The sequence below is a fragment of the Diadema antillarum genome, unplaced genomic scaffold (assembly GCF_040938485.1).
Source record: "Diadema antillarum isolate AM-2024a unplaced genomic scaffold, OU_Dant_1.0 seq00000728_RagTag, whole genome shotgun sequence".
In the NCBI taxonomy this organism is placed as follows: Eukaryota; Metazoa; Echinodermata; class Echinoidea; order Diadematoida; family Diadematidae; genus Diadema; species Diadema antillarum.
The window spans coordinates 143753-167227 of NW_027271630.1; the positions used below are offsets into that span (position 1 = coordinate 143753).

The window sequence follows — 23475 nt, forward strand, 5'->3', positions numbered from 1 at the left end:
ATTTGTCCACCTTTACACTTATATGAATTTTTGTCTTGACAAGTTTTTGGTACATTTCTTTTCATCAAATCAGACTTAGATGAATAAAGACTTCTTTGATATATTTCTACTTTTAGTAAAAGAAAGAAAGAAAGAAATTAAAATCCTTCTGAAAACTGCTTACCCAATAGTGGTGCGCCAGTGGTGTTTGACTTTATATTCCTACATCATCAGGATCCAACCATTCAAATGAATACATGTACAATTGTATATGAAAAGTATTTCACTTTTTCATGTAGTTTTACACAAGTTCACTCTAGAATTTACTCAAAAAATATTAAGGAGCACAAAACATATGATATGCAATCTTACTCATCACAGGTCTTTCCTTTGGCACTGTCAACAAATCACAAGTCTTGGTGTATATCTGACCTAAAATTTGATGAGGTAATTCTGTTCTTCATCTTCTACTTGGTCAAAAACCCACTTTCTTTTACAACGGCACACAGGACCACACTTCACGGAATTGCAAGTTTTGCATGGATAGTGACAGCCAGGGCAATTTTTATCCAAACAATCACAGAGATCTTGTCCAGTTTCTGAGAGATGCCCTTGGTCATTGTACATTGTCCTCTTCCTGTATTAAAAAATCAAAGTAACAAGAGCAAAATCTATAACAAAGATATCACAAATGACATACCGGTAATAAAAACAAAACAAAACAAAACAAAACAAAACAAAAAAAAAACAAAAAAAAAAAACAGACCAGGTGCACGCCCACGCACACACACATACACTGCTTCCCTTATTTAGCAGGAATTTCTATGCTGAACCAGTATAATTTACTCATGTAAAAACATTGAGTGCCCATTGGAGTTGTACAGTAGTTGTTGTGACAAAACTTGCACTGTGAGATTTACAGTGAGACTCGGCCACTCGCATTTTGGCAAAACAAAGTTTGTTCGTGTACTGTGATTCACACAGGCATATTCTTGAGTATTTTAACTTGAAGGTAGTTGAATTTCTCTTTTGACATAACATATCCAATATATGACTTTCACGACTTTTAACTCAATAAAACTGAAAATATGTGTATACTGGTACTTTGCTGTCTGTACTTTGTCAACAAGATTTGCACTGTGAACATCATGTGTTAATGTAAAAACTTAAAAATCAAAAGCATTAATTCAGCTGATTTGCTACACGGTCAAATTCGTCATGCAGTATATCCAATTGCTGGTATCCTTCTCCTCACTAGTCATGCATTAGCAATGCACATAGCCATATGATATTGTATGCTGTAGGCAAGGGGCAATTTTAATCTTCAGTGTACATATGTCTGTTGTCTCAGGATTCAGAGAGTCCACCATCAATTGTGCACTATGCCTGCTGCTAGTTTTCCACACAACTGTACAAGTATTTAGAACATGTACAGTATCACTGGAAAATCCCTGTTCTATGAAACCATGTAGCAACTTTGGACGACTGGTGGGTAGAAGATGTGACAGCGCTCATACAATGAGAAAAACAATACCAGAGAACTGCCCATTTCCCTAATGTCCAATGCCAGTATAGTACAGTGCACTTGAATAAAATTGTCTGCAGTGCTGATGTGAATCTCCTGGAAAGAAAATGATATTCCCTCAGATGCACAGCATGGATTATTAAAGAAAATGGTGTTCATGTGAGTCTCAGCTCATCCTTGTATTCCAAGACTTTGCCAAGGGAATGATGACAAACAACATCATGCCATTCTGCTTTTCAGGTTTACTTCTGCTAGGCATCCGACAAGACTCTTATGCTAGACTTTACAAGCTACAACACAATGGCATCACAACAGTAGCCCTCATTAGAAAATGGGCTGTAGAATCTCTGCAAACTGATTGGTCAATTGTCATGCATTGATTTTTACTTATCCACACTGAGCCATGCGTCCAGTAAAATCCGAACGCATGGCCATGCATCTGGTAAAATCTAAACGCATGGCTCAAGTCTTGTGCAGTGTTGTAGGTGTACTGGAGGCATGATAGGGAAAATGGTTGTATTTCATGAAAATACGAGCCCATTTTATAACACAAATTATGCACAGGCCTATTTCGTGGATCAATGAGAATTGGATGCTCTCGTTTAACTTTGGAACAGTCTAAAACCCACTCGCTGCGCTCACGTGTTTAAACAGTTCCAAAGTTAAACTCTCGCATCCAATTCTCACCGATCCGATCCACTCTGTCCTGTTCATCATTTGTATACCGAAAACTTGGAGACTTCCTTGACAATCGAAGCCAACATGTGCTTGAACGATCCATGTCGGGTAGTGCTTCTGGAGCACCACAAAGTGGAACTCTTTGCCTGATGAACTACCAGTGGTCAAGACTACCTTTGTTTACCTCTTTAACCCTTTAAGGGGGGGGGGGGGGGAGGATCTGCCCCCTTGACATTATGTGCAATAATTCTGCATCGCGAGAAGGCCTTGGCATGAAGCTTCTTGACTTTTTTCTTCAAGCCTCCTGCAACTATTGAGACCATATTTGCAACGTCCATGCATACCGTTGTGAAGCCATGCCCATTTTTGTAACTGCTCATCACCCCAAAACGGGCACAATTTTGTGATTTTGTTGACATATATCCATGAAGAACAGTGCTCAGTCATGAAACTTATAAAAACCTCACAATTTTTATTATCAATTACTATGTTTAATTCTATGCTACTTTTGGGAGAAAAGTGGTGACAATTTCCATTAAAAAACAGAAATAAGTAAGACAAGCAAAGAAATACATAACAAATCCCAAAATGAAATACACAAGAATTTACATGACTTTTGGAAGTTTTTATGATGTAAATTGTTGAATAATTTGAAATAGATACAAACCAAAAAGTAGACTCTCAATGCTTTTTATTTGTGTTTAACAGGCTAAAGTACGATCTTGGGCTAAATTTGCATAATCAATGCAATAATACAAATTGATGATTTGATGATTTCTATAAATCTGAAGACAAGATCTTGTAGATTTACGACATGGGTGTCACATGTTCCAAATTTAGGTACACCTGTAGTTGGGTAGCTGCAGAGAACTTTGAAAAAAATTTTATGGGCATTGTACATACAAAGTACACCACACCTGACCTGCAAGACAGTATGGCCTATGACCATATCCAATATGGACTGTACTTTTAGACAAGAAGAAGAAATGGGTGTGTAAGATTTTTCTGAATGTCCTCATTATGTCTTTCAAAATTTCTGACAATCAAAATACAGACATGTATGCTTACAGAAAGACAAGGCAAGTACCAAATTGTGTCTCGCCCATTCGCGCACAAGGAATTAATATTTTTTATAACTCCCAGAAGTTAATTGACCTGCTTATGACCTTTGACCTTGTGGTGGCCTTCAACACCCCACGGGACATTTACCATCCAAGTTTGGTCACAAACGGACAAAGGGATCAAAAGTAATGAGCCATAATCGAAACGCGCCATAAAATCTTAACATTGGGCCCTAAAAATTTGTTGACCCCTTTCTGTGACCTTTGACCTTGTGATGACCTTTAACTCCCCAAGGGACATCTACCATTCAAGTTTGGTCACAAACGGACATAGGGATCAAAAGTTATGAGCCACAATCAAAACGCGCCTTAAAAACATAACATTGGGCCCTAAAAGTTTGTTGACCCCTGTCTGTGACCTTTGACCTTGTGACGACCTTCACCTCCCCAAGGGACATCTTCCATCCAAGTTTGGTCACAAACGGACAAAGAGATCAAAAGTTATGAGCCCTAAACGAAATGCGCCCTAAAAACTTAACATTGGGCCCTAAAAGTTCGTTGACCCCTGTCTGTGACCTTTGACCTTGTGGTTACCTTCAACTTCCCAAGAGACATCTACCATCACCCAAGTGACATCTACCATCACCCAAGTTTGATTGCCATTGTAGCAACATGTGCTGAGTTACGTATGATAATTAAAGTGAAAACTAAGTTTCGGTAAGTGCTTGAGAACCCGTCTAGCACCATTTCATTTTTGCTTGCAATATATCGAAAGAGTCCACTAAGAAACTTACCTGGCTGACGCGGTTTGCCGGAATGATGAGTCGATTTGGAGTATTTTGAGAAAAATAATAATAGTAGGAAAACCGACTTTTATTCCAGAAGGCTCCAGACTAACTCGGTCTCGGGAAAAATTCGACCCTACTTCAGACAATTCACATGCAGTAAGTGATCGCCACATTCTACTGGCCACTGCATAATACCAAATGAGGCCTAACTGAATTGAATGGACAGGAAAGTGCGTGCTAACGTAATCCTGTACAAAACAAAACAAAAATGACAGCGCGCGGTCCTCAATTGCTGAGACGCGCGGTCTTTGGAGTTTTTGTTGTTGTTTATCAAGCGCCTTTCATTGTTTTAGAGGTGCTTGATAGGCGCACACTAATTTTGCATGCGCGCAAAAGAGGTTTTTGATGCGCGCGTTGTAACAACTCGGACCATTACTGGGAGTAGCCAGAACACGAAGCGCTAGTTTACTAGTATACAGGCCGCTCCCATAGGACAACATTGTACAATCAGAGGGACAACCATTACAACTCATCCCGCCGTCAAAGCGAAGCTGAGTTACCCCCGAGTCCGAGTTTAGCCTGACCCCGTTGGGGTAAGTACTGAGACTGAACCTTTTTTGGTTAATATTTCGCATTTTTGTCGTTACCCATCGAATATCTTGTAATAACATCGCTATCCTGCACATTTCCTAAGCATACGTTCACATTTGGGAGCGAAATTTGACAACTTTTGCAGGCGTACCAGTGCTTTGTTTGGGCTTTAAGAGAGTCTTGCATGTAAACTTTAACGTATGACCTCAAATGACCTTTGACCTTATCATGTGACCTCTTACGGCACCATAACATGAAGGTACCCCCAGTGCATCCATCACCCAAGTTTGATCGCCATTGTGGCAACATGTGTCGAGTTACGTGTGATAAGAGAGTCTTACAAGTAAACTTTAACGTATGACCTCAAATGACCTTTGACCTTATCCTGTGACCTCCAATGGCACCATAATATGAAGGTACCCCCATTGCATCTATGACCCAAGTTAGGTTGTAATCCAAGCAACTTATGTGAAGTTATATGTCAAAAGAGAGTCTTGCAGGTAAACTTTAACATAGAAAAGAGAGTCTTGCACATACTCTTTAATATATGACCTCAAATGACCTTTGACATCATCACATGACCTCCGACAACACCATAACATGAAGATACCCCTAGTGCTTCTATCACCCAAGTGTGGCTGCCATTGCTGTAACAGTTGCCAAGTTATGCATCATAAGAGAGTCTTGACGGACGACGGACAACGGACGACGGACGGACGACGGACGGACAACGGACGGACGCCATTTGGATCCCTTAGTCTCGCCTTCACCTCTGGTGGGCGAGACAAAAATGATTGCAGTCCTGGTGCTATCATTTTATCAGGCATTTCCCAGTGCAGCATAACAACTTACTGTCAAAGATGTACTTACTGCTTACTTCGTAGGGTTTCTTCTTCCTGCAATCTCCTCAATTTCCTTTTTTCTCTCTCACTCTCCTCTGGTTTGAAGTTTGCAAACTCCTGAACCTTTTTGCCAGGATTCTTGAACTGCAAGCTTCTCAATATCTTTGAATGCTACAAAAAACAAAAAAAAAAGCAGTATGACATTGATGGAAAATAGTTATTGCACAACAGCATGAAAAGAATATGACACTTAAGAAAGCTTTTCAAGCTCTCAGGCAGCTGATAAGCAAATTGGGAAAGGAATCTTCTTTATTATGTCATCAAAGGTAAACAAAACACATGGAATGGTCTAATCATGCTGCCAACACCAATAAAACTAATTGCCTAATAACAACAACTACTAGAAGAGTTAGTTGTAAAGCAATCATAATGCAAGTGACATGTGGCAGGAATGGAATCGCCAGATACACTTTCCTTGTACTGTGGCATTTGGTGATTTATTGATCGCTTTGGGTGGGCTTGTGCGTCTAAAGCAGAATATGCAAACTTGACAAGTCATCGACCGAGTTGGGCGTGGGAACATGGCACATAAAGAGTTATTGGTAAAAGTCACTGTCACTGAAAGTATGAGGGAGCAAGCTTTTTCATGACACACCTTTGTTCTAAATTTAAATGAAACTTAGCATGAAATGTGGCTAGAAAAGAGAAATATGTGACTCAGTAGCAAAAGATAAACAAACAAACAAAAACATCAACCTCCCTATCACGTTTGATGAATAATAACCACAATATTGCACAGAAACATTGACCTTGCCATTTACCTGCCTGGGTATGCAAGGGTCTGAATACTACTGGTGGCATCAGCAAAAACAGTAGCCATTTCAATTACTCTATGAGCAATTTATATAGCACACTTGAACAAATTTGGAAACAATAGGCTGGCAGAGCACATACGTGTACAACAAGAGACCTGGGGGTCTCGCGCTCACCTGAGTATCGCAAATTCACCTTCCATGCATTCGTGCAGATTCTTACCCGAGAACACCTCCTAGGGGCCCCCAGGTGGGGCATGGTGCCCATTTGATGGAATTGAGATTCTATCCCCACCCCAGGGATGCTACCTGCCAAGTTTGGTGAAAATTCATCATGAGGTTTTCAAGAAAATGATGAAAATTACAATTTAGGCCCCAATTTAGGCCCCCTGGGGACCCCCAGTTGGGTGATGGTGCCCATTTGATGGGAATGAGATTCAATCCCCATAGTGATGCTACCTGCCAAGTTTGGTGAAAATTCATCCTGGCATTTCCAAGAAAAGAGATAAAATCTAAAATTTAGGCCCCAATTTAGCCCCTCAACTGGTCAACTGTTTTTAGCTGTTCGATTCTGTAGTCAAACTGGAATGCGGGGGCAATTCAAAACATAATGATTTCTGCTTGTCCCTATTGATATCAGCATTTATAATCTAACAGGCAATGGGCTGGATGCATAAAAACTAGCAATTGCTTGTGCTAGCCTTTTAGCTTGAATCCATATGCATAAAACAAGTTCCGAGCAAAAGCTTTTGCTAGCAAGCACAAGCATTTGCTTAAAAATGTATACATAAAACAGACCTTTTGCTTGTTCTTGTCAGCAACTGCTTATGATTTTCTAAGCTCTGTAAAACAAGCTTGAGCTTTTGCTTAGCTAGGACGTTCGCTTTTGATTATCATTTTCATATTCGTAAAAGATAGACCAAACTTGTGGAGTGGTATAAGAAATTGCTCCTAAGTTGTGTAAGAAACTGTCATACCCTCCTTTGTTCTTGTGTTCGCAAATGCGTGACGTCCTTTTGTTGAAAATGCAAGCAATTGCTTGTGCAGGGCAAGAAAAATGTATAAATGCACTTGTGTAGCAAGAGGTTATGAATAAAGTTTAAAGTATTTGCTTGAAATTGATCTTTTGCTTGACAAGCTTGTGCTTGTGCTCGTGCTCGAAGCAATTGCTTGCAAACAATTGCTACCTTTTATGCATACAGCCACATGTGATTGCAATGAGAAAGTTTATGTTTGAAATGATTTTTATGCTTAGACTGGGATGTTTTCACTGGTTTGCAAATACTGTTAACCTTTCAATGTCATTTCATTTCTATTAGATATGGATACTCTTTTCATACATATCTAACCTAGAGGCACAATGCACTTTTGGCGTACAATTATGTGGACAAATTTCATTGTTTCTCAACTTAACAATGCAATGCATGCAACAAACTAGTATTGATGCCTTGCTTTGTGATACAGCATTTGCCATAGCAAATTTCTTCAGGCAATCCCATTTGATTTCAATGCCACTTTAATACCATCTTGATGCTGCATACATTTACTGTAAGTGTTGAGAAATGCAGAGGAAATGCAGCAGGAAATTAAAATTTTAAATATGTCCATAATGTTCTTGCCTTTGGCCTTTAAAAACACGTAGAAAATACTGTACAGCATACCAATATCTGTCTTTTGATTTGCTGTAATTCAAATCATGCATACCCTCCTCAATACCTCCAGATTTCAAATGGGTATGATTATGTTTATATACCAAAGGTCTAGTTTGTAATAGAGTATAAGGAATAGAGGTTCAGCAGTCAATGCCATTTCATCCTACAACTGTACATGTGATGTACATGTATGTGTTCACCAAAGACTAAGAGTGACTGATAACACTTACAGGTTATGTACATGTTTATTTTTTACCTGTCAAGTTGACATTCATGGAAGCTGAAAGGTTTTTTCTGGTCCTGTAAATGTTGACTATATGAAGTTCAATGAATAAAGCTAGAATTACAACCCTATACCTTCGTACCAACTTTAAATGAAATCATTTGAGTAACAACCAAGTTAATGCATTTATAAGCATTTATTTGTTTATTTATTCATTTTATTTATTTATTTTTAAATTCTATTTCATTTTATTTATTTATTTTTATTATTTTCTACTTATTTATTTATTTATTTTCGTTTATTTATTTATTTATCTATCTATCTATCTATCTATCTATCTATCTATATATATATATATATATATATATATATATATATATATATATAATATACATTTTTTTTTTGGGGGGGGGGGGGGGGGGGGGGGGGGGGGGGAGTATTCATACGATCAGGGTGCCTCCAACCCAGTGAAATGTGGATGAGAGCAGCATCACTAAGGTGAAGGCCAGTGTCTGCTCTAACCAATAGTACACTGCTACACAAATTTGAAGTTAGTCAATAATTCAGCTTGGGGCACACACAAGCAGGCCTTGTAAATATCAACTTTTTGCCTGTAAATCAGAACTTGAACAAAATCTATCAAAAAAAAGAAGAAAAAACATATAGAATGTAGAGTGCACACACAAGAAATGTAGCAGGGCCATAATGGCTGCCAGCAGAATAAAACCAGAGAATTTCCACAACCCCTTGTCTCCAGGGAATATTCATGTTAGTCCATTGATTGTCTCACATCTTGTGTTTTTGTACAAACTCCTTACTGCAAGGGTATAAACATAAAGTTCATATGGATTTTATTGAAGTAAAGATGCAAGAAATATAAAATGAATGCATAGGCTATTCAACCCCAATAATACAGTTGTCCATGTCCCCAGTCCACTGGAGTTACACAGCAAAGTCATTACTCTATCCTATAATGAGAAAGGGACACCACTGATACTGTCATCACACTTACAGCACAATTTTTACAACTAGGAAATTTAATATGTTTTACCTACCTCTGCTTTACTCGGGCCTTTATTCTTCTGATGGGACATCTTTCCAGTGACTGCAGGAATACACAAGCGCAAGGAACATAATTTTATAAGCATATGTCACATTGTTTATTCTGCAGTGTGTCTCTAAAAAAAGTAAACCCAACTTCAACGTCAAATTTTCAGAAAACTATAAAATATTTACACATTATTTTTTCATGGTTAAATAGTCCAATAAGTCTTCTGTCCAATGATACCACGTAGGTTAGGTAACTCTCATGCATGACTGAGCATGATTCAACTTAGTGAATGGGTGTGAAATCATCACTGTGGCAAGTTCCGTGATCAGCATACTTTCTCACATTGTACCAGATGGCTCTTTATGTTGGAGGCTGCCTGTCGGGGAACTGCACCCGAAAAGCCATTTGAACTTCCACGAAACTTCTTGTTTCCTGGTATCGAGTTACCAGGAATACTCTCTGCTCAATTGTCAACTGTACCATGTATGGAAAGCATGTGAAGTGTGCCTGTGTCAGGAACAACCTTTGCTGAAGTTGTTATGTAATCATAGGCCTAACATGGGACAAAAATTTAACTTCAAATATGCCCTGAATGCATGACAATAGCAAGAAATAACTTGCCACAGTGATGATTTCACACCCATTCACTAAGTTGAATCATGCTCAATCATGCATGACAGTTACATAACCTACATGGTATCATTGGATAGAGGACTTATTGGACTATCTAACGATGAAAAAATAATGTGCAAATATCTTATAGTTTTCTGAAAATTTGCTGTTGAAGTTGGGTTTACTTTTTTTAGAGACACACTGTACAGGTACATTCTCAGCCTGTACATTTTACCTTAGAATGTACCTGATCCAGATACACAGTGCCAGCTCTGCTACTAGCTACAGCTAGTGGACTCCCATTATAATGAAGTCCTCGGGACCAGCAGTTTTCTTTCGTTATATCACAATTTCGTCATAAATAACCGAACAAATAAACGAAAAAAATACATTAGAGTGGATAATGTTGCGGCTTGAATTTTTACTTCGTTGTAACCGGAATTTTGTTATAACTGTGTTCGTTATAACGGGAGTGCACTGTATTCTAATTTCTACTTCTATTGGAGAACTTCACCTTTGACTAAGCACTGGCTGGGAGCTTAAACAGATATCTACATGACGAACAAGACTCAGAGTGGCATGGTAAATCAAATATAAGGCAATCAAACAGCCACACAGATGTATTCATGGCCCCCCGAGTGACTGGATACCAGCCACTTGATTGTGACTGACTACCCACTAGGTACCCAGGTAAAAAAAACAAACAGTTAGAATCCAGTCTGAGTCAACTGGTACTGGCACCAGTTCATTCCAGTAAGGCAAATGGATTCAATACGGAAATTGGAATACTGGAATCAACTGAAATCCAATTGAAATCCAGTTGAAAGAGCAACCCCGCCGTTGAGAACGGCAATATTTTCAGATTCTCTCAGTGCTCTGTCATTTTTAGATAACAACTCTTCTATTAAACATGATTTAACATGTGAAATTTTACTGAAATGTTCACAATTAATATCCAATGGATTTACTCTTTCCCCGATCTGGATTTCTTCACATTGTGATCTCAAAGGAAACAATTGTGCGGACTCCCTTGTGAAGAAAAGCCTAAACAAAGACTACATAACAAACATGATTCGTCCAACTGTCTCAGAAATTAGACAAGTCATCCGGACAAAATGCCTGGACTCCTGGGACGAGTCTTGGCGTACATCCACACATGGTTGTCATTTATATCTTATTCACAATGATGTCAAACAACCTTTCCACATCAATTGTACTTGCTGTCATGACGAAATCATCATTCATTGACTTAGAATGGGTCATGCTCGTCTACCCGCTTATCTACATTTAATCCACAAACACCCTAATATGATATAATATGAACTGTTTGTCGGCTAATATTTGTTTTAAATGAGAGATGATTTAGTCGTAATTGTTATTTGCAATTCATGTCCTATGTAGATAGTTTTTTTTTCTTTTTTGTTCATTAAGAACATATTACTGTTATGTCATGTACTAATTGACATACTCAGATGTACACCAAATTGTAATACTGACTGGAGAGGCTCAGAGACACTCATAGGCACAGAGCTACGTCAAGTATTGCTCCTGAATAAATGTCTCGTAACTGCTGAATCACGCCTGTCAAGGAATTATTCTTTGTGTCAAGGATGACAACATAACATGGTGGCAGCTGCGGGATTGGAATTAATCATATTTTTTAGGAACTCTCAAAATTACGAGTGACACTGTTTTTGGAAACACGAATCCAGACTTGGAACTGCACCGATGCGTCGCCTCTCCCACAGTCTAGTGACCGCATCACTGTAGCACTGTGTCGTCTGTGCTATCCCTGGAACTACCATGTTGTGCCTATGATGCAAATTCAAGTCTACCAAGTACGTGGACTAATAATATGCATCAGCGTTGAAACGAACACTCGACTTGTAAACTTAAAAAGTGAACTAGAAATGTTGCTAAGACGACTGGTATGCCTCCACCATAATGCATGATTCTCCTAATAGGTCTATAGTACATGTGGACAATGTGTGATTACATTTTCACAAAATTGGCAAAATATCAAAATGACAAGTTTGTCACAAATGTGTTGAATGTTCACCTTCCTTGATCTAGGTTTAATTGGATGAATAGGAGAGCATGTATTTGGGGATTTAAAAACTTTAACTTGACTTTGACCCATTCATAAGTTTATGCATTGAGTAATTTCCAAGGTACGGAGAAAAAGTGCAATTTCGGTATTGAAAAGTACATTGCTAGCATTTTCGCCTGGCCTTTGACCCTAAAATTCATAGGATAAATCACTGTCAGGCAGAACATGCATAAATATGTAAAGATAGTTTCAAGATAACTTGAGCCACTTCCGAGATATGGAGGAAAAGTTAGTTCATGCACTTTCTCTTGATCTTTGACCTTTTGACCTTCGAGGTAAAAAAAAAGAGAGAGAAAAAAAGAAAGTTTCCAGAGAATCTCTACTAGGTTATACATGCATACACCAAGTGTAAAAAAAAATAAAATCCTGCTGGCATTGCATAAATATTCATGAGGGAAATAGTAAAATTGTGAAGTGTTGCCCTTGACCTTTGACCCCTGACCTTTGACCACATGAACCCTAAATTCTCTAGATAATCACTGCCAGTCAGTACATGTATATATACTATGTTCCATGAAGATACCTTGAAAAATTTCCAAGTTACAAAGAAAAAAGAGAAGTTTTAATATTTTTACTTCACCTTTTGACCTTTGACCTCATGACCCCAAACGTTCACCAGAGAATCTAAATTGGGTAATACATGTATACACTAAGTTTCAAGAAAATATCTTCAGGCATTGCATAGATACGGTGGAAATAGTGATATTTTGACCTTTAGCATGTGCACCCAAAAGTTGATAGGCACAACTTCACCCCCTAATACACATACATGCCAAGTTTCATTAAGATACCTCAAAAGGTTTTTTCGTTATGCTGTCCACAAAATTCATTACGGACAGACGGACGGACAGACAACCCGAAAACATAATGCCTCCGGCACCACTTTGTGGCGGAGGCATAAAAATTTGGAAACTTTTGAAACTTCATCCCGCTGTTTTGCCCCTATTGTGTGAGTTTATGGACGCTTTCCGGCACGCGAAGGGTTCATTTTGCATAGCTTACATGCAAAGACCAATGTTAGAAGGACTTTGTGCTTGTTTTGCCAAAGAAAGCCGTCATATTGCGTGAGTTTTGGACGCTTTCCAGCACGCAAGTGAGTAAAAGCAATTCCATATCTACGGAAGATTTTCTCTACTACGGAAAAAAACTGCATTGTTTCGACTCTGCATTGGAATGTGTGGCCTTGATGGAATGATATTTTGCAAAGCTTTTCTGTCTCGAGATGTGTGACACTGACCGAGTTAAATAATGGTTTTGGACGCTTTGCAGCACACATCCAAGACAAATTTTTCCACCGCCACACAGGTTAGTCTGTAAAACAGCCGTTCTCACGGCTAGTCCAAACTAAGTTACTTTGTACTGCCAAAGTTAGTGAGAATAATCTGACAAATGAGAGAAGGATATTATTCAGAGGGGTGAAGGCTCAGGTTTGAGTTTCTTCAGTTTGTCTCCCTCTACAAATGAAAATTTGTTAAGATCGCAACTGCTGATCTATAAATAAACAAACATGTCGGAAAAAAGGAACCAGTGGGACTCGAACCTGTCATCTACTGCTTTCCGGGCAGCGACACTACCACCAGGCTGTCCCTGGTTGCCGGCAGTGACACAATGAACATGGAACAAATGCCCAAGCTCCTAAATTCCGACATTGTTATGTTAAGTAGTCCAAGGCGGACAAGGCATAGGATAAATGAAAGAAGGATATTATTCAGAGGGGTGAAGGCTCAGGTTTGAGTTTCTTCAGTTTTTCTCCCTCTACAAATGAAAATTTCATTTGTAGAGGGAGACAAACTGAAGAAACTCAAACCTGAATAATCTGACATTTTGACACTATCGCCGATCGGTACTGGCAGCTCAGTTGAGAAGGCATCGACGTACGTGATGTCTAGCTACCTAGCTACGTGCATGCATGAGCAATCGAATCGGAGCTGTGTGAAGCCTTATGAACGAACTATTTTCTGCCGTTCAAGCAACAGTCCAGGACAACTGGCGACGGTACGGATGTTCACCGAGCGACCAACGTAGAGCGAGCAGCCCCAAGCCAAGGGCAAGGACAAATTACTCTGTCTTGAAACCTTCGTTTTCGATCCAGGATTTATTTATAAATTTAAAAGATCAAGTAAGTCGAAAATAACTGGTTGTAAATTGTACCAATTTAAAATGGAGTTGTGGACCAGGTTAACTTCCGTCTAAATTGTTTATTGAAAAAAAATATATATACATGTATTCTTAAAGATCTCATTTGGTTTGGTGTAGATCTAAGTCGGCCAAACTACATTAACCGAAGATTTTTTTTTTCTTTCATGTGTAAATTTAAATGTAAAGTATAATAGATTTAGATGAAAATGATTGTTTATAACTGGAGTGTGAGAATTGAGTTATTTTTAATACATGCATAAATATCACCTAATTTTGTTTTCAATTTGTATAAATTCTGTGATTTATTGGAATTATTCAACACTGTAATAGTGGAATTCAGAATTGAATTTTGGTTAAATTTATTATTGGCATCAATTTGCAGCATGCTTTAGATGCTGCATTCATTGGAATTTGGGAAAATTATAATGTAAACACTGGGTTTAATAGGTTTTAAATTGATTGATGAGATAGTGTATTCAAATACTGATATTTCATACTTGAAACATCTTATTCAGTACCCATATTGACACTTTTTTTTTTCTTTTCATGTGTATGGAAGCATTTGATTTTATATTCATGCCAATTTCAATTAATAATAGTGCTTATTATTGTTAAACTGGAATTGCACATTTCTCTATTAACATTGCATTATAGGGATTGTATTACAAATATTTGTTATAACTGGGCACATAAATTTTCTAAACAGTCTCTAACTTCTCAATTGATAATCAAAGAACACATGTATTTTATGTGATTGTGTTTTATGTCATGCTAAGTTGACAATTTTATTATTATGTATTGATGTTTTTCACAGCATTTTGTCAGTAAACTAAATACCATGGCTGGCCCCCTCCCTACCCCAACTTTTGACTGGGATTGCTCAGACAAAGCTCAGGCATTTAAAGAGTTCAAACAGCTATCCCAAATGTGGTTTAACGTAAAGGGAACCAAGAAAGAAGACCAATACGATTACATAGTAATGTGGTCAGGTCGCGATGGTCTCCGCATTTTTAACACATGGAATCTGACTGAAGAGCAGTTGAAGGATCCTCAGAACATTTTGAGTAGATTGCAGAGTCACATCCTGCCTACCAAAAACTTTTGTATCCACCGACTGGAATTTCAGCACTACAGACAGCTGAATAATGAGGCTATTGATGACTTTGTTGTTAGATGAAAATCAAAAGCAGCCAAGTGCCTCTTTAGGGATGAAGACATCCAAGAAGAACGCATAATTGAGGTACTGATTTCTGGAGTTCAGTATCCGGAAGTCCAGAAAATGCTTCTCGCAAAAGACAAAATGACTCTGAAAGAAGCCTTGGATATCGCGAGAACGCATGAAGCGAGCACAGCACACATGTCCCAGCTTCGAGGACTAGAGAACAATGCTAATGTTCATACAGCTCAGAAAAGCCGTATCTGCCCGAATTGCGGCACAGTCCACCCGAAAGGGAAATGTACCGCATACTCCTCTACTTGCCACAACTGCGGGAAAAAAAGGTCACTGGAAGAAGATGTGCTGGAGCAAAAGCAGTAACAGAGGAAAAAATTATGACCGCCGTGGACCATCCAAACTGAAATCACAGTTCCAACAGAAATCACAGTCTCATCAACAAGGACGGAATAAGAAAAAAGGGACCGGTAACAAAGCTGTCCACCCACTTGAAATGACTGACGATGATGAAAATGCAACAAGAGAATTCAACTCACTAAAACTTGAGACTTTGACGGTTAACATGGACCTGTGATTCTACAGCCTAACTGCTGATGTACGCGATGAGGTATTTGCCACACTAGCCATAGACATTCCGAATAGGCGAGGAGATCACACTCTCAAAGTGAAAGTTGATACAGGAGCACAGGGCAACATACTGCCTACCCGCATCTTCAAGCAGATCCAGCCAGAATGGGCTGACGGGGATGATACCACACGCGAACCTCTGATCTCCAGGAGCAGCACACGACTCTTAGCGTACAACGGTGCGGAGATTCCCCAGCACGGGACAGTGAACCTATCGTGTAGATACAAGAATGGGAAGTGGCACAAAACTACATTCTCTGTGGTTGATACTACCGGACCAGCACTCCTGGGTCTACCCAGTTCAAGGGAGATGGAACTGGTAACACTAAATTGCACTGTGCAGGCATCACCACAGGCACCTGTAAGGAATACCAAGGACCTACAGGGAAGGTATCAAGACAGGTTTGAATACATCAGCAAATTCCCTGGTGAATTCCACATTGATCTAGAAGACGATGCACAGCCGGTCATCCACTCCCTAAGAAGACTTCCCATCCACTTGAAGGAGGAACTCCAAGGAGAACTCAATAGGATGGAGGAGCTTGGAGTAATCAGAAAAGTCACAGAGCCTACTGATTGGGTATCCTCAATAGCCCTGAGCCATAAATCCAATGGAAAGCTTCGTGTTTGTCTTGACCCCAAGGACTTAAAAAGGGCATGCAGAAGGACCCATCACAAGACACCCACACTTGAAGAAATCACCTTCAAGATGAGCGGAGCAAAGGTCTTCCGCAAACTTGACGCCCGTTATGGGTACTGGAGTATCGTCCTGGACAATGAATCCAGTCCCCTAACCACATTCAACTCTCCACTTGGACGATACTGTTTCAAGAGACTTCCCTTTGGGCTAAATGTGTCGCAAGATATATTCCAGGCAAAGATGGACGTGATCTTGGAAGGATGTCCTGGTGTCATAGGGATCGCTGACGACATTGTTGTCTTTGGTTCCTCAGAAGTGGAACACGACAACAACCTGCATATAGACTCATGCAGAGAGGACGCACATACGGACTAGTGTTCAACCTAGACAAGTGTGACATCAAGATCGCCTCTGCCAAGTTCTTTGGGTGCTACTATGATGCAAATGGCATCCACCCTGATCCTGGAAAGTGGCCAGTATCAGGGCACTGTCTCCCCCTCAGAATGTGAAGGAACTACAGCAATTCCTCGGAATGGTACAGTACCTTTCACCATTCTTTCCCCACTTAGCAGATACGACTCGCAAAGACAGAGAATGGCGGTGGTCAAGTTTGCACCAGATGGCCTTAGAGACTCTCAAGAAGAAAGTTGAAGAGCTTACAACTCTGACATACTTTGACCCATTGAAGCTGACAGTCATCCAAGTAGACGCATCACAGAAGGGCCTAGGAGCCGTCCTCCTTCAGGACAACAATCCTGTTGCCTTCGCGAGCAAAGCATTGTCCCCCACCGAGCAACGGTACGCGAACATTGAACGTGAATTACTAGCAGTAGTCTTTGGATGCACACGTTTCCACACATATATGTGTTTGGATCTAGGTTTACTGTTGAGTCAGATCATAAACCATTGGAGAACATCCAGCACAAGAATCTTGCTGACACCCCACCAAGACTCCAAAGGATGATGCTAAGGCTTCAACCGTATGATGTCCACATCATGTACCGTCCAGGAAGCACGATGCTACTTGCTGATGCACTCTCGAGATTGAGCCCAATCTCAGGACAAACCCTGGACATAGAGGAGACAATCCATGTCATACACTGCTCTGACACAAAGAAATAAAAAAGCAGACCCTGCAAGACAAGACCATGAGTTTGCTTGCCACAAGAGTGATAGAAGGATGGCCCGAACACGCACAGGATCTACCCAAGGAGATCAGGAATTTTTGGTCTTGCAGAGACTCCTTCTCTATCGAAGATGGCATTCTCATGAAGGGAGACCGGATCTTCATACCCCAACGGATGAGGAAGGAGGTCCTAGAGAAAATCCACATTGGACATCACGGCATAGTCAAGTCGCAGGCATCACGTTCGTGTGTATTCTGGCCTGGCATAGACAAAGATGTGGAGAATATGACTCGCTCCTGTATTCAATGCCAAGCACACCAAAGAAGACAGTCTGCAGAACCACTCACTAACCATGAGGTACCCCAAGGCCCTTGGAAAGTTGTTGGTACTTACTTGTTTCACTTCCGTAACAACGAATACTTGATCATCATGGATTACTTCTCTAAGATGCTGTTCGTTAGGAAATTACCTGCCGGTACTCAAGTGTGGCTGTAATCCGTCTGACAAAGGCAATCTTCAGTGAACATGGAATCCCAGAGAAAGTGATAAGTGACAATGGGCCACAACTCTCTGGTGAGGAATACAAGAGATTCAGCGAATCCTGGGGATTCACACATGTCACCTCTTGCCCACACTATCCCAGAAGTAATGGTCAAGTGGAGAGAGCAATACAAACTGTGAAGGCAACCCTGACCAAGGCCAGAGAAGGTGCCAAGATGAGTTTCTAGCCATGCTCTCCCTCCGTAATACCCCGATAGATAGCAAGCTTCCGCCACAGTCTGCAGAATACTGTACAGGAGGAAGTCTAGAAGTGCACTTCTTGTGAAAGACACTAACCGTGGTAACATACCAAACAATGATGAGATCCGCCAGATGCTTTGTGACTGTCAATCCAAGCAGAAGGAAAACCATGACGTACGCGGTACCGATGGTACAAGGAAGCTACCGAACCTAGAGATAGGGCAACGAGCTCGCATGAAAGACGGCAGAACAGGACTCTGGACACCGGTGGTCGTGAAGGACGTATGTGCCGAACCAAACTCCTACCTGGTACAGACCCCCAATGGGCACACACTGCGCAGAAACCGTAGTGACCTGCTCAGAGACCTCGGTACCACAAATATGCGGGTCCACTTTGCCCCCACCACTGAAATCTTGACACCCTAGAAAAGCAAACCAGATGTATACACTAATAGAAATGGTCGCACTGTAAGACCACCAAAGAGGCTTATCACAGAGTAGCAAACACATACTCTGCTTTGTAAATACTGTTTTATGTGTTAAGAATAGCCCTTGTGACTATTCCCTTTTCGATTGAAAATTACTTGTTTTGAGATGCATGAGGTAAAGCACTTCAAATTATTCACATTTATGGAAAACGGGAGAAGTTATGTGGTGTAAACTTTGAAACTTACTGACATAATGTGACAATGTAACATCCAATGCTGAGATATACCATGTTCAGTCAGATCTGTCGATAAAAGTGCATATTGACTTCATGGGTTAACCAAATTTATGGAAGATAATTCTTATTAGCATTCAATTGTGATAATGAGATAGGTATGAAATTACTATAGTTCACACTAGCTTCACACATAAATATTTATAGATTGAACTTTTGGCATATAACATACCAAAGGTACAAGAAATGAGCAAAAGTTTTTCAACCTACGCATTTTGAAATTAGTCAAAATTACTAGTCTTTAATCAATCTCTATGTATCAGTGACAAGAACAATACTAGTGATATATGTGTGTGTAAGTTTATTCATATTAGGCAATTAATTTACCTCAGATGTGGAATTGTTACATTACTGAAGATATTTGCTTCAACAACAGGTCACAGATAAATTGCTTACAACATGCAAGTTGCTATTCCATATACATTTGACTTGCATATGTGTCACATTGAGTGGCAGATACTGTATAAATGTTACACAGTGTTATGATCAAGATACCAATTTGGCGTTCGTTGAAAAGAATGTGTTTTCTAAAGTTGAGCAGTTATTCTGACTCAGTCAAAGACCTCATCTTCTTTGTTGAGAGAGGGATGTTATGTCATGTACTTATTGACATACTCGGATGTACACTAAATTGTAATACTGAGTGGAGAGGCTCAGAGACACTCATAGGCACAGAACTACGTCAAGTATTGCTCCCGAGTCCTAAATAAATGTCTTGTATTTAAATGCTGAATTACGCCTGTCAAGGAATTATTCTTTGTGTCAAGGATGACAACATAAAAATTACAAATTTGTTTAGATAAGGATGGCAAACCAACACCATTTAAAGACAATGTTCTACGGGTGAAATGGATGCACCTTTCTTGAGGAGACCCCCTGAGATTTCACAATGACTGCCGCAGGCGATAGGGGTTAGTGGGGATGTACTAATTATGTAGAGACATCAGCAACAGAGGGGCGCCCCCATGTGGCAGGCACCTCTCTGCTTGCTGTTCACAGGTGAGTTGATGAAAATGAGAACGTCACAAATTACACAAGAATTTCAGTGCTTAGATGTTATGGTGTTGTATTATCGTTATTGGTAATTGTTATGAAGAGTTTTAGGGGCCAAACAGGCATACTATGTGAAGTGAGAGTGTTTGTCAGAATTTACATGAAGCCATTCTATTTGTCCCTGGCTGATTGCAATTGACGTTCTACATAACACTGAATTATACGTGTAGACTATGTATGTGTTAGCCTATGTTGGGTCTGCTTGCGAATATGTGTTGGGTGTAGGCGTAATGAGTCACTGCGGCCGTAGGCTTGTACGTATGATGTACATTGTACTGCAGTATACAAAGCCTGTAGGCCTAAGTGGGTTTGAGTACCCGGTCAGTTCAGGACGACGTGTTGGATAAAGCGTAGTCGGTGTGTTACGTGTAAAAGAAAGGAAGCCTAGTGTGATAGGAAGAATGGATGGCTTTTATTAATTATCGCTGCTTAATTAATGTAACTATGTAACACAACTTTGGTAGAAGAGTAATTAGAAATAGAGTCAGGTGTACAGTGTAGGTACGACGTTATGGTTTATATGGTACCACAACTGAGGTTGTTCAAGAGGGAATATCGTTCCTTTGCTTCCCCTAAATAGAGCAAGATTCGGTATGGATAGGAGGGACAAGGGTATATTGTAAGTGTGATGTCTGGCTAGAGATTTAAGCAACTACCTGGGTATCGATTGCAACAGTTTTGATACGCATAATAGAGGAGTTAAAGGACAAGTCCACCTTCTTATGTATACATAAGGATTGAGAGAATGCAGCAATATTAGAAGAACACCTCAGTTAAAGTTTGAGGAAAATTGGACAATCCGTTCAAAAGTTATGAATATTCTAAGTGTCTGCGCAGTCACTACTGGAAGAGGAGACTACTACAGTGTATGATGTCACATGCGTACAACTTTATAAGGAAAATAAAAAGAGAATTTCACAGAACTTTACTTTTTGAATAAAGTGCAAATTTCTTCGACTTGCTACTGACGTATGTTAAGGGTAATATTATTTCCCCTGCCTTCTGAAAGAGAGAAGTCCAGTGTTCTTTTGTTATGCGAGAAAAATGGAAATATGTTGAATTTTCTTTATTCTTTCTTTATGTCGTTGTACTCATGTGACATCACAAGCTATCGCAAGCCTATAGTAGTCTTTTCATCCAGCCTTGACTGAGCAGAAACTTCAAAAATTCACAACTTTTGAACGGATTGTCCGATTTTGCTCAAACTCTCACTGATGTGTTCTACTAATCCTAATAATATTGCTGCATTCACTCAACCCACATGTGTATGAAGGCGAACTTGTCCTTGGCTTTAACAATATTGCACTGCCGTTAGTATCATGAGAGGTTTGCCATTCCCAGACATTATGTTGATTGGCATTTATTTTTCATAGTTGGTGTACGGGTACCCTGTGATCTAAAGTTGCAAGATCAGCAGTAGCTTGGTGTAATATAATTTCTTTAGCATTATTATACCTCCATCTTACCTTACTGCCTCCCTGATTTAATGTAGTATGAATCAGGTGTGTGATTGAAATTGTTTTGAGTAACACTACGTCTACATATTAACAGTTGATTGATTGGGATGAAGTGACCTTTAAACCTTAGGAATGGTAGGTGGAAGAGAGGATTAGACACAACATTCAACAAGAACACTTTAAAATTAAGTACCTAACGTTACGTCGTTAGATCTATTCTAACGACTACATAAACAAATTAAGCTAAATTAAGTTAAGGCCTCCGACTAACTGTTACAGTGTTAGCCCAGCCCTAGTTTCTGCCCTAGGCTGGTACACCCTTCATAACCGTCGACTTCTAGCACAGTGATCAGTGTGTCCTATTCCATAAAATTCATTATCAACTGGTTTGCATCCCACACCCACAAATCATCACACCTGCAACTTATATTGGAAGACATGACCACCAACTCACGTACACAGTACCCACAGCAACCATCGATCCTAACTGCGACCAGCCCCAACACGCACAGTGTGTAACTGTGTACACGGAGCGTCCCGGGGTTACCATCGATCCCTACAAGTTTTCACTATTTCCAAGAGCAACAAGACTGTGGAACAGTTTGCCAGGCGCAGCTGTTCAACTCACCAACCCAACAGAATTCAGAGAGGCTGCACTCCAACATATCATCGTAATGCAGCCTTCTTCTGGTTCCAGTGACGTGTCCTGAAAGGAGCCAGCCTTATTTTACTTGCACGAGTTCAACCACTTTTATTGTACAAATATGTGGGTTATGAACCTTATGGCATCTCTGCACCCTTGTTGACACACAGCAAGGATTTTTCATCCCGGTATAGCTTCAACGGAGCTGCAGTTACAGTTTTGGGATTATTTCAACAAGTAACAAGTATCAAGTGCAGTGTTAGACAGTCTATTTACTCCGACTCCGAGCGAGTGCAGTCAGAACAGTCACTTTTTTTTGTTTTAAAGAATATTTTATTCTTCATCAATGGAAACATAATATACAAATAAATTGATACAGAAATCTCCGGACCAATTTTATAGTCCTTTTCATCAATGGATGCAAAACTGATATCAAAACTTAACATTGATTTAGCATGTTTTGATACACTCTGGTACATTTTTTTCACAATCAATATACACAATCCATATATAAACATCTCTTCTTTTCTAATTTTACATTATCAATTCCTCAATCTCTTAACAATTTTTTTCTTTCATTACATAATAAATTCTATTAACTGAATCACTTACCCCAAAAATAATTTCTTTTCAGCTTTCATACAATCCAACCTAAAATATCAATATCCATTGATTGAAGTTTTTTGTTAAAAAAACAAAACAAAACAACCCCCCCCCCCCCCTCGCCATCCCCCCCCCCCCCCACTACTCAATACCCCCGTCCATTCTCCCTCTTACTACCCCACCCCATCCCCCCTCCCCCTTCCAAAACCCCCATCACAACAAAACCTCTGAGTCAGCAATCGATCCTGGAGATCTGACGTACCTTGAGTAACAGTGAATCCACGGACGGATACGGTGCTCCTCCTCATCAGCTACTCGTACCGCTCTGGCGATCTAACAATGTTAGATGTTTTCTAGGCCTCGGCCCCGGCCGGGACGCTACGCTGTGTGTAATGTCTTGGGCCGAGCTCCGAGCTGATGCTTCATTCACGCCGTACCACGTCTTCTAATGGGCGCTGACATGTTTGCCTCTTTCTCGCATGATAACTTTTGAAACAAAATTTTTCATTTTTATTTAATAAAATATTATAGATATTGAATAAAATTACAAATTAAGTATTTCTCACATATTTTTTATTGAATAAATTGCATTAAATGATTTGTAATATTTTAAAAACATGATATGC

The 23475-nt window shown here is 39.8% G+C and overlaps 1 protein-coding gene across 1 annotated transcript; it reads right to left on the reverse strand.

Moving 5' to 3' along the window:
• Nucleotides 1–439: 439 nt before the first annotated feature.
• Nucleotides 440–23194, reverse strand: LOC139738193 (uncharacterized). The gene is made up of 4 exons (XM_071648852.1): nucleotides 23112–23194; nucleotides 9207–9256; nucleotides 5500–5635; nucleotides 440–616 (listed from the first exon to the last, which is right to left on the reverse strand). Exons 1-4 carry the CDS (start codon nucleotides 23155–23157, stop codon nucleotides 498–500), a joined length of 351 nt encoding a protein of 116 aa, XP_071504953.1. The 5' UTR covers nucleotides 23158–23194; the 3' UTR covers nucleotides 440–497.
• Nucleotides 23195–23475: the final 281 nt, after the last annotated feature.

Excerpts from the sequence above, each read along its gene's own strand:
- LOC139738193 (XM_071648852.1), bottom strand. The coding sequence starts at position 23,157 with ATGAGGAGGAGCACCGTATCCGTCCGTGGATTCACTGTTACTCAAG. Across the intron at positions 9,257-23,111 it reads TGGATTCACTGTTACTCAAG|TCACTGGAAAGATGTCCCAT; the intron begins GTACGTCAGATC and ends GTATTCCTGCAG. Across the intron at positions 617-5,499 it reads GGAAGAAGAAACCCTACGAA|GAAGAGGACAATGTACAATG; the intron begins GTAAGCAGTAAG and ends TTTTTAATACAG.